Source organism: Dermacentor silvarum, unplaced genomic scaffold (genome assembly GCF_013339745.2).
Source record: "Dermacentor silvarum isolate Dsil-2018 unplaced genomic scaffold, BIME_Dsil_1.4 Seq11591, whole genome shotgun sequence".
Taxonomy (NCBI): domain Eukaryota; kingdom Metazoa; phylum Arthropoda; class Arachnida; order Ixodida; family Ixodidae; genus Dermacentor; species Dermacentor silvarum.
The window spans coordinates 1-11,485 of NW_023605612.1; the positions used below are offsets into that span (position 1 = coordinate 1).

The 11,485-nt window shown below is 51.4% G+C and overlaps 1 protein-coding gene across 1 annotated transcript; it reads right to left on the reverse strand.

Moving 5' to 3' along the window:
• Positions 1-9,659: 9,659 nt before the first annotated feature.
• On the reverse strand, positions 9,660-11,251 carry LOC119434515 (oocyte zinc finger protein XlCOF6-like). Its single transcript, XM_049659513.1, has one exon. It carries the CDS (start codon positions 10,947-10,949, stop codon positions 9,720-9,722), a length of 1,230 nt encoding a protein of 409 aa, XP_049515470.1. The 5' UTR covers positions 10,950-11,251; the 3' UTR covers positions 9,660-9,719.
• Between the last annotated feature and the right edge of the window lie 234 nt (positions 11,252-11,485).

Here is an 11,485-nt window from a genome sequence, read left to right on the forward strand (position 1 = left end):
GCAGCCGCATTGGGTCATAAAAAAAGGGGTAAGTGCACCTTCATATTGCGAAGGACAATACTTATACTCTGGCAGTAAGCGGATTCATTCGAATTAGTCCCTGCGAATGTACGTTGCGCTGGGCGGTAGATTGCCACGTTCGCGACACTCAAAACACATGCTGCGCCTGATAGTGCAAGAAGCTCCACGCCAGTTGCAGGACAATTATACGTCCCTTTAATCTGACGCCTCTTTTCAATCGGTGAAGTAGTGTCGCTACCTTCTTCCTCCGCAGCTGGACCCTCTGGGCGCACCATGGCCAGCTATCGACCAACAACCTGCCTGCGGTGCTGCACGAGATGCTGGATGCCGTGTTGGCTCCCACGACTGCCACGAAGACCATGCGAGTCAAGGCCAGCCGCGTGTTCTACGTGAACCGGAGATGCTAAAGAACCTGGACCCAGGGGTGCGTGCCGTCGAGATCTGGATGTCGCACCCATTCACGTGCTGCTATATGCTGCTACCGATGGGAAACTCAGGGCAGCAAAGGAGGCGGGGATTGCCGCCGCTGCAGTAGTCCAATTGATTTGCTGCATCCTGTTCATGGCCGCATTTTAAATATAGTGTTACGGGGAGAATATATACAATAGATTATTTACAAGGTAAGGTGCACAACGCTAAAGCAATCGTCAGGAGAGCGCGTGCACACCAGAACGCCACGCCGTCGTCGTCGTCCAAGCACCGACCACAGGATCGCCGCTCGTGACATTACCCGCCGGCGGCAGAAGCACCGTCTTCATGCAATTATGGCCCGGGCCGAGAGTGGTACGGTTTAAGGCGCGAGACATGGACTATGTCACTCGCGATTGTGCAGAGGCCGGCTTAGGATTTAGCGGAGTGATTTCATAGGTCACATTAGTGAATTTGCGTACGACGCGGTAAGGGCCAGCATAACGGGAGGAGGAGTTTTTCGCATAGGCCAACGCGACGTGACGGGAACCACAGCAAGACGAGCGATCCTGGAGGGAAGTTCACCTCCCGGTGTCGGCGGTCATAGAGACATTTTTGATTGACCTGTGAAACCGACAAGTGATCGCGGGCAACCTGACGGGCGATGTCAGCACGGGAAAGAGCATCACAAGCATAGGCAGAGGATGTGTCTGTTTGAGGATGAAGTATGGTGTCCATAGGCAATGGTGGGTCGTAGCCAAACAGTAGATAAAAAGGTGAGTAGCCAGCTGGGTCGTGACGAGAAGAGTTGTAGGCGAAGGTCACAAAAGGCAGTTAATGTCCCAGTCTCAGTGGTCCTCACATACGTACATAGCAAGCATATCTGTGAGAGTACAGTTGAGGCATTCAGAAAGGCCGTTTGTCTGTGGATGGTACACAGTGGTGAACTTGTGATTGGTCGAGCAAGAACGAAGAATGTCGTCGACTACTTTAGACAGGAAGCAGCGGCCGCGGTCCGTGATTAACTGACTAGGAGCACCGTGGCGCAGGAAGACGTCGTGAAGAAGGAAATCGGCTACATCAGTAGCACAGCTGGTGGGAAGTGCTCGTGTAACAGCGTACCGCGTTGCGTAGTCAGTAGCGACTGCAACCCATCTATTGCCAGTGGTTGACATGGGAAAAGGCCCTAGAAGGTCGAGTCCCACCCGGAAAAATGGTTCATCAGGGATATTGAGGGGCTGAAGGCTGCCAGCAGGCAGTAGGGCAGGAGTCTTGCGTCGCTGGCAGAGGTCACAAGCCGCAACGTACTGTCGCACAGAGCGGTAGAGACCAGGCCAAAAGAAGCGCCTACGGATGCGATCATACGTGCGTGACACGCCTAGGTGTCCGGCGTCGGTGCATCGTGAAGCTGGCACAAAACAGTAGAGCGAAGATGCGCGGGGAACAGCAAGCAAGAGCTCAGCACCGTCAGGCCGGCGTTGTAGCGGTTGTAAGGTGTCGTTGTGGAGCACAAACATCCATAGGGAAGGGTCAGGGTGTGGTGAGTTGAGACCGTCTATAATAGGCCACAAAGATGAGTCACGGCGCTGTTCGTCAGCTATGTGGACGAAGTCTGTAATGGCCAGAACAAAGGTGTCAGGTTCATCTTCCAGTGTATCAGGGGGATCGACCGGGTATCGTGACAAGCAGTCAGCGTCTTGGTGAAGCCGTCCAGACTTTGTATAAAACAGAAAATTAGTACTCTTGCAAGCGGAGTGCCCAACGGCCAAGGCGACCCAGTGGGGTCCTTGAGCGAGGACATTTTCTTTTGTATGCTTGAGTTTTTAATGCGAAGCATTCTTTGCCTAATTCTTGGCACTTTGCGGTAGGTAGGTAGGTTCCTGTCTCGCCTCACTTTAAGAAAATGAGAACAATGTGCGTGACTGATGGTGGAATAGAAACCTCTGTCATTGCGCACAGCAGTCCAGTACTCTAACCATTAGGCACCGATCACTTTTTTAAATTGTACAACGTTCGAACCCGCTTGACTGACAAATAGTAGCCAAACCCAACTTGCACATTTTGAAGCGCTATTAATAAGTCAGCCAAGGCATCTAACCAGCTGCGGCCTGAGCGTGCACTGGCAAGTGTGCTTGTGATCTGACCATAAATTTTGCGTGATTCGACGCTAGTTGAGCATTCAAAGCTAGTCGAAATTAGCGGGACCCGACGGCTACGACACCGATAAGGAGGGCGTCCAAAGTGTAATTCCTATACGGGCGGCCGTGGTCCAGCGTCAGCAGCCATAAATCGGCTGCTTCCGGTGCCGACTATATTGTCACGTCCTAGTAGGAGACGAGAAACCCTGTGTACAGCACGGATAACAGTACTCTATCTAAGCAGCCAACGCGACATCATTGTCGTCTCTATTTTTTCCACCCGCGCGCTACTTCAGCGTCGTCTTCATGGCCTGGCACATACCCGCGGCGGTGATTTAGGATGTGGCATTTGCCCCTCCTTTGAAAAGAAAAAAAGCATCGTCCCGATGCGCCGAGGGAGTCCAGACCCACACCTGGACGTTTATACATGACGGGTCTGTGGCGAAGATTGTAGTGTCTGTCTGGCATCGTAGTCCTGTTGTTCTCAGATTCGCAAACCCGCAAGCTGCCTGGCTTCCTCTGCGTGTTGCTTAAACTCCTCGGCCCGTCTCATCATCGTCGAACTCGTGTGGGAGCATCGCGTCCAACATTGTTGTAAATTCCCGGCCGTAAACGAGGCCAACAGGTGTCACCCGTGTTGTCTCTTGGCGAGCCATGTTGTATGCAAATGTAACATAAGATAATATCCCGTCCCAGTTCTTGTGGTCTATGTACATGCTCATCATGTCTGAAAGAGTCTTATTCAAACGTTCAGTTAGCCCATTGGTTTGGGGGTGATAAGCGGTCGTCTTTCGTTGAGTGGTACCACTCAGTCGCAAAACAGTATCCAGAAGCGCAGCCGTAAACGCAGTACCTCTGTCTATTATCACCGCTGCGGGAGCGCCATGCCTTAGGACAACAGCTTCGAGGAAAAATCGTGCTGCTTCTACTGCTGTTCCCTGTTGGAGAGCGCCTGTTTCGGCATATCAAGTGAGATAATCAGTGGCGACAATTATCCATCTATTTCCGGTAGAAGACTTTGGAAATGGACCTAAAAGGTCGATTCCAATTCGTGCGAAAGGTGCGTCCAGTATCTAAACAGGATGCAACAGTGCAGCTGGCTTGTCGGGTTGGGTTTTGCAGCGCTGGCAATCCAGGCATGTCTGAACATAGCATTTCTAGACCGGCGCAAGTTTCGGCAAGTAGTACTTTAGCCTGATTCGTGACAATGTGCGGGCGTAGCCCAAGTGACCAGCGGTCGGCTCGTTGTGACAGGCAAGTAGGACTTCGTCCCGAAGAGATGCGGGAATGACGAGTAGGTAGCTGCTGCCACTAGGTGAAAAGTTATTTTTATAGAGGACGTCGTGGCGCAAGCAAAACAAAGGCAGCCCTCTGGCAAATAACCTCGGCACACTGCTTGTTCTTCCCTCAAGGTAATCTATAAGAGGCACCAGTTGTGCGTCCTCGCGTTGCTGGCATGCAACGGAGACAGTATCAACCATGCCTAGAAAAGCAGCTACGTCATCGTCACGCACTGCAGTCTGAACAGGAGACCGAGAAAGGCAGTCGGCATCGGCATGCCGCCTCCGGGATTCGTACACAACGATGAAGTCGAACTCCTGGAGCCGAAGACTCCAGCGTGCAGGCCGACCAGCTGAATCTTTTAAATAAGTCAGCCAGCAAAGTGCGTGATGATCACTGATAATGGTGCAACAGCGACCATACAAATATGGGCGAAATTTCAGGACGGCCCACACCATTACGAGGCATTCTTTTTCTTTAGTGGAGTATTTGGCCTCCGTTATTGATAGCGTCCTGCTGGCGTAAGCGATAACTCTTTCGGTGCCGTCCTGCCGCTGAACAAGAACTGCGCCAAGGCCGACATTACTAGCATTGGTATGAAGAATCGTCGGGGCGTCTTCATCAAAGTGGGCGAGCACAGGAGGTGTCTGTAGCTGTTGCCGGAGATCGTGAAATGCCCGTTGCTGGTCTTTGCCCCACACGAAAGGGACATCCTCTCTGGTGAGACTTGTTAATAGCCATGCGATACGCGAAAATTCCGCTATAAACCGCCGGTAGTAGGCGCAAAGGCCCAGAAAACGTCGCATGGCCTTTTTATCAGACGGCGTCTGCAATAATTACATTAATTACATTATTGACGGCCCTGGCAATGGAAACGCCCTGACTCAGTACCAGTGCATTGATGTGTTCAGCGACTCCAGTCCCGCTGTGTACATAGTCGCAGATTACAGGCACGAGGGAACAGCTTCGTAGCGGAAGCGTCACGGCGGCGATGCGTAAGCGCGGTCGCTGGTGTTCCACGGGGTCAACATCGTCTGTTGACCCCGTGGAACAATGTTATGATGTGGTCATGGACATTAATCACTGCACCGTACTCTCTCAAGAAATTCATCCCCGAAATAAGTTCTTTACAGCACTCAAAGAGAATGACGAGGGTGGTGACAAAGGCTGAGTCGGCAATAACAATTCTGGCTGTGCATTTTCCAATCGGCGTCATCAACTGGCCCCCGGCAGTTCTGATGTTGGGCCCCCGATCCACGGCGTCTTCACTTTTCTGAGTCTGTCGGCTAGCTTTAGACTCACTATTGAAAAGTGGGAACCTGTATCAACGAGAGCGATCACTTTGTGGCCGTCAATGCGAACTACATGATCAGCGCTGACGTCGTCGGTTACATGCGGTGTGGCGGGAGTCGCCAGAGTCCTAGAGTCGTCGATCGACGGTGATGGGCGCTCTTGGGAAGCTAGACGGTTTGCAACCTCACCCCTGGAGGTCGCTGCCTCTAGTTTCCCCGGCGTGGGCTAGGAGACCTGCCCCTAGAGACGTCAGGAAAAGCACGCCGGTTGGTGAAGTGAACCGAGCCGGAGATGAAGAATGCAATCGAGGTGTCGTTGAACCTTCCGGCCGGAAGTTTGTAGCATTGTCGTCGTAGGTGTGTGGAGCAGCTTCAAAGGAAGGGTAATTGTAGCTGTAGGGGAATCTCGGAAACCCAGCTGCACGTTAGTGGCAAGCTCGGTAAACATGCCCTACTTCGCCGCAATGAAAGCATAGCGGCCTGCGGTCAGCGGTGCGCCACAAATCGGTTTTCCGAAGAGGGTAGCCGGTAGGAAATTCTTCGTAAGACGGAGGTGCAGCGATCGGCTGTCGACGATACGGCGTTGCTGGTGGCAGTGGTGATTGTCAACGATAGGGCATTTGGGATGCCAGCGGAGTGGTCGATGGTGTTTGCAGCATCAAAGAGGCGAGAGGTGGTCTACAAACAGCTTCCGCCTAAGTGAATTGTCGCGGCGCCGCCTGCCAGTCGGGCAAAGAAAAGGCCTGTCGAACTTCCTCCCGGACGACATCAGCGACAGAAGCCACCGCTGGTGCCACGGGAGCCATCCCGAGCTGGAGGATCTCCTCTCGCACAATCTCTCGGATGACTTCACGCAGGGATGTTCCGCAATTCTCAGGGAGAATTGAAGCATTTATCCGCAAGTTCATGCGGTCATATTGGCGGTACTACTGCTGTAGCGCCCGTTCAGTGGCGGTAGCCTCCTTGGTGAACTCGGCCACTGTCGTCGGTGGATTCCTCACAAGTCCGGCAAACAGTTGCTCCTTCACTCCCCGCATGAGATAGCGCAACTTCTTTTCTTCGGCTATCTCAGGATCTGCTCTGCGGAAAAGGCGGGCCATATATTCTACAAACATGGCAACGCTCTCATTTGGCTTCTGAACATGAGATTCCAGAAGTAGCTGCGCATTGTCTTTTCTGTCGCTGCTAGTGAATGTGTCTAGCAGCTTGGTGCAGAAGGCATCCCATGTGGTCAGTCTCCTCTCCCGATTCACAAACCACGTCCGCACACTATCTTGACAGGCAAAATAGGCATTAGCGATTTTTTTCTGGGAGCCCCAGTCATTATAACTGGCGACACGCTCAAAATGATCCAGCCAATCTTGGACATCTTCAGTGGCGTCACAATGAAAACTTTCTCGAATCATAGGATTTTCCAGGGTCACCTGCAATGAAGTTGCAGTGGCCATGGCAGAAGTAGGTAGACGCCATCCCGCAGGGTCCTCCAGGGGGTTGAACTTGAGCGTCAGGCCTAGCAGGCGACGGCTGTATCAGTGAACAGGGGTGTTATGTGTGGTAGTGCGCGAAGACAGTTTAGTGAATTGTGCGGGTGTGAACGTGAACATGGTGAGCGCAAGACAACGACGACAAAAAGCGTCAAGCACAAGGCGCCGCGGCACAAAGAAAAGCAAACAAACCAAGCGCCATCCAATTGGAAAGGACCACGGCGCTCACAGGGGCCAATGACCGATGCCCACGGAGCCCGAAGATAACCAATCCAAAAGTAACACACGGACCAGAGGGCAGAAAAACTAGGCACGCTGGCAGACGGGGGAAGAGAGTTCCAGAAGCGACATCAGGAGAAGGTCGGCCACCGAACCGGGGGTTGAAGACGGGCCGTTGGGTTCCGGACCCGAGCCTCCACGACTTCACCCAGCCGGGGCCTCCTGCAAGCCAGTTCCCGGACGTTGCCACTCCACCCGACTACGGATGGCTGCCCGAGGCCGGCGAACTCGTGAGCCCGTAGGCAGAACGCAAACAGTCGGGCCACGGGCCTGAGTTCGCACTGAGCTGCCTGGCCACGATGCCACCTCCAACTGCACGTGCCGCCACGCTGCCAGCGTTCCTTCTACAAGCCAGAGCTGCTGCGCTTGGGTTTCCTGCCCGTCGCTCAGCGACGCCGAAACGTTGGTGAGACAAACGTCGCCTCTCTCGTCACCTTGCCGCCACCCATCCGCGTCAACTTTCACAAGCGGTAGCCATAACTCCATAGCCCTGTCTCTGGTTGTGTTTTTGTTATACCATCTCCAAGGAGATAGCTCTGACTCTCAGTCTGTCATCATGCTGGTTTGAGTTATAGTTGTAGCATGCTGTGAATATTTCCTTGTGTGGTTGTACGTATAAGGTTGCTTTCCATACTAGCTTGCATTAAATGTTTTTGTGTGCTGTGCAACCAAACGGCTTCGTCCTTTGATTCGGTCCTCTGAGACCTGCTTTGAAATAAGAACCAGCTCATCACAAGGGGTTTCGACGCGCGAAGGTGAGGCTCCGCGAAGGGGTTCCAAGCATGAAGTAGTCGTACCCCACACTTCCACCAGTGACGTCCTAGTAGGAGACGAGAAACCCGGTGTACAGCACGTATAACAGTACTTTATCTGAGCAGTCAATGCGGCGGCGGCGGCGTCTCTATTTTTCCATCCGCGCGCTACTTCAGCGTCGCCTTCATGGCCTGGCAAATACCCGCGGCAGTGATATAGGATGTGGCAATATATACAAATTCGAAAGCAGATTTTCACTTACTTCAGCCTGTTTATTAAACTTCATCAATAAATATACACAGTAACAGTAGGGAGAAGCGCACTGATCCAAACACCCTTCTTGACTGATGATGTCAGCTATTGGCAATAGCAGCAGCATTTTCTGGACGCTTTATTACAAATTAAAGCATCCACAAAAGACTGAGGTACAAGCTTCTGTTGAAAAGAGAGCGTTTGAGAAAAAGGTGACTTCACGCTCCACATGTGAATTCCATGCACCGCGCACGACTGCAAAGCTTGGCTGAGATGTTGAAAGTAGCTTATGCTATTCGCGCACTATGTATTTTTCACGAAGCCCAAGGGGTGATTCAGGACCCCTTTAAACATAATAATGAAAAGACGTCCAAGGACTCTCACAAGCATAGAATCTACAGGCAACAAAAATATGAGTTAACAGAAAAAGCTCAGCAATAATTGCGTGCTGAAGAGTTGAAGTGCGACATTGGCACAGGGGACAGGGAACCAGACACGTGCTAGCTTTGAAGTATTTTATTAAGAGAAATAACACATATATATACAGTGAGGTTCCATGAAAGAACTAAGAAAAACATGAAAACCAAGAAATAATAAGTTTCACAACTCAGCACTACTGTGCAGCAGCAAGTGTACTTGAGAAAGTCCACTCTTGACAAAAGATGCACCTACGCGACCTTTACACATGAACCCTGTTAACACTGGATTTTTTCTGCTTCAACAATCTCTCGTGTGCACTGGCTTGGGGACCTGTACATTACCAAGCTTTTTGAAAGTATTAAAACCACTGAAACAGCCTCTCACATTATGGAATGTGCAGGCGATCCTTTCAGTGCACTTTCGCGAGAAGCTTCAAGGGCACAAAGGGTACTGAAATGGCATCTCAGCCATGTGGGCGAGCAGGCGTCAGGTTCAGAGTACTGTTTCGTGAGAAGCTTTGAGGGCATGTAAGGCAATGAAATGGCTTGTCGCTTGTGTGGATGTGCACAAGACTTTTCAGTGTGGACTAGTCCAATAAGCTCTGAAGACACAAAGCGCATTGAAACAGCCTCTCACATTAGTGGATGCGCAGGTGAACCTTTAGTGCAGACAGTTGCGAGAAGCTTCCCGGGCATGACGGCACTAAGTGGCATATGGCCTGTTTGAGTGCGCAGGTGTCGGTTCAAAATACTCTTTTGTGAGAAGCTCTGAGAGCATGCAGGGTAATGAAATGGCCTCTCGCCTGTGTGGGTATGCACATGCTTTTTCAGTGTGGACTTGTCTGAGAATCCCCAAGGGCACTGAAATGGCCTCTTGCCTGTGCAGATGCACACGTGACTCTTCAGTGTGGGCTTGTCTACAAAGGTCCGAGGACATCAAGGGCACTGAAATGGTTTCTCATCAGTGTGGGTGCGCACATGATTTTTCAGTTAGACTTGTCCAAGAAGCTTTCAGGGCATGAGCACTGAAATGGCCTCTCGCCTGTGTGTGTGCACATGATTCTTCAGTTAGACTTATTTGAGAAGCTTTGAGGGCATGAAGAGCACTGCAACTCTCGTCTGTGTGGGTGCACAGGTGTCGGTTCAGATGACTCTTGAGAGAAGCTCTGAGGGCATGCAGGGCACTGAAATGGTCTCTCGCCTGTGTGGGTGCGCAAATGATTCATCAGAGTAGACTTGCTTGAGCAGCTCTGAGGGAATACAGGGCACTGAAATGGACTCTCGCCTGTGTGGGTGTGCACATGATTCTTCAGTGTAGACTTGTCCAGAAGCACCGAGGGCATGAAGGGCATTGAAATGGCCTCTCGCCTGTGTGAGTGCGCGCACGATTCTTCAGTTAGACTTGTCCGAGAAGCTTTGAGGGCATGAAGAGCACTGAAATGGCCTCTTGCCTGTGTGGGTGCGCAGGTGTTGGTTCAGATGACTCTTTCGTGAGAAGCTCCAAGGGCATGCAGGGCACTGAAATGGTCTCTCACCTGTGTGGGTGCGCACATGCTTGTTCAGTGTAGACTTGTCCGCGCAGCTCTGAGGGCATGAAGGGCACTGAAATGGCCTTTCGCCTGAGTGGGTGCGCAGGTGTTGGTTCAGATTACTCTTTCGTGAGAAGCTCTGAGGGCATGCAGGGCACTGAAATGGTCTCTCACCTGTGTGGGTGCGCACATGCTTCTTCAGTGTAGACTTGTCCGCACAGCTCTGAGGGCATGAAGGGCACTGAAATGGCCTTTCGCCTGTGTGGGTGCACATGTGTCGGTTCAGATGACTCTTTTCTGAAAAGCTCTGAGGGCATGCAGGGCACTGAAATGGTCTCTCGCCTGTGTGAGTGCGCACGTGCTTCTTCAATGTAGACTTGTCCGAGAAGCACCAAGGGCATGAAGGGCATTGAAATGGCCTCTCGCCTGTGTGAGTTCGCAAGTGTTGGTTAATATTACTCCATTGTGTGAAGCTTTTAGGGCATGAAGGGCACTGAAACGGCTTCTCGCCTGTGTGGGTGCGCAAATGTTTCGTCAGAGTAGACTTTCTCGAGCAGCTCTGAGGGCATGAAGGGCACTGAAATGGCCTCTCGCCTGTGTGAGTGCGAACGTGACTCTTCAGTGTAGAATTGAGCGAGAAGCTCTGAGGGCATGAAGGGCACTGAAATGGCCTCTCGCCTGTGTGGGTGCGCAGATGTCGGTTCAGCAGACTTTTTTGTGAGAAGTTCCAAGGGCATGAAGGGCACTGAAATGGCCTCTCTCCTGTGTGGGTGCGCAGGTGTTGGTTCAGATGACTCTTTTGTGAGAAGCTCTGAGGGCATCCAGGGCACAGAAATGGCCTCTCGGCTGTGTGGGTGCGCAGGTGTTGGTTCAGATGACATCTTTGTGAGAAACTCTGACGGCATGAAGGGCACTGAAATGGCCTCTTGCCTGTGTGGGTGCGCAGGTGTCGGTTCAGCAGACTTTGTTGTGAGAAGCTCTGAGGGCATGAAGGGCACTGAAATGGCTTCTCGCGTGTGTGGGTGAGTACGTGAGTTTTCAGTGTGGACTTTCTTGAGAAACTCTGTGGGCATAATGGACAATTAAATGGCATCTCCCCTGTGTAGATGCGCAGGTGTTGCTTCAGATTAACCTTTTGGCGAAGCTCTGAGGGCACAAAGGGCACTCAAATGGCCTCTTGCCTGTGTGGGTTGCAGGGTTGCTTCAGCTTGAACGTTTTTGAGAAGCTCCAAAGGCAGAAATGGAATTCAAACAGATGCTGGCTCGTATGGATTGTGGTGCGTGCTTCAGATCACTTTTATCCATCTCATGGGCACAGGAGTTACAGCCGTGGCAATATCCTTGATATGACTGCACCATCTGCAGTTGCTTGACGGCTGGAATGGCACAATGCTGCACCAAGAAAACAAGACATGTTACCTGAGCAATACTTTTCACTTCAAAAGAAAAATGTTAGTACAATATGCCAAAGAAATGAAAGAACATAGATACTAGTTCAAAAGATCAGCTTTTTCGTTCAATAAGTCTTGTTGGTGATTTTAGATCAGACCAGAGAAGAGCAGGATCACCATTTCGATTTGCTGAATATATTTTTGTTTGTGCAATGACCAATTTTGTGAAATCTACATG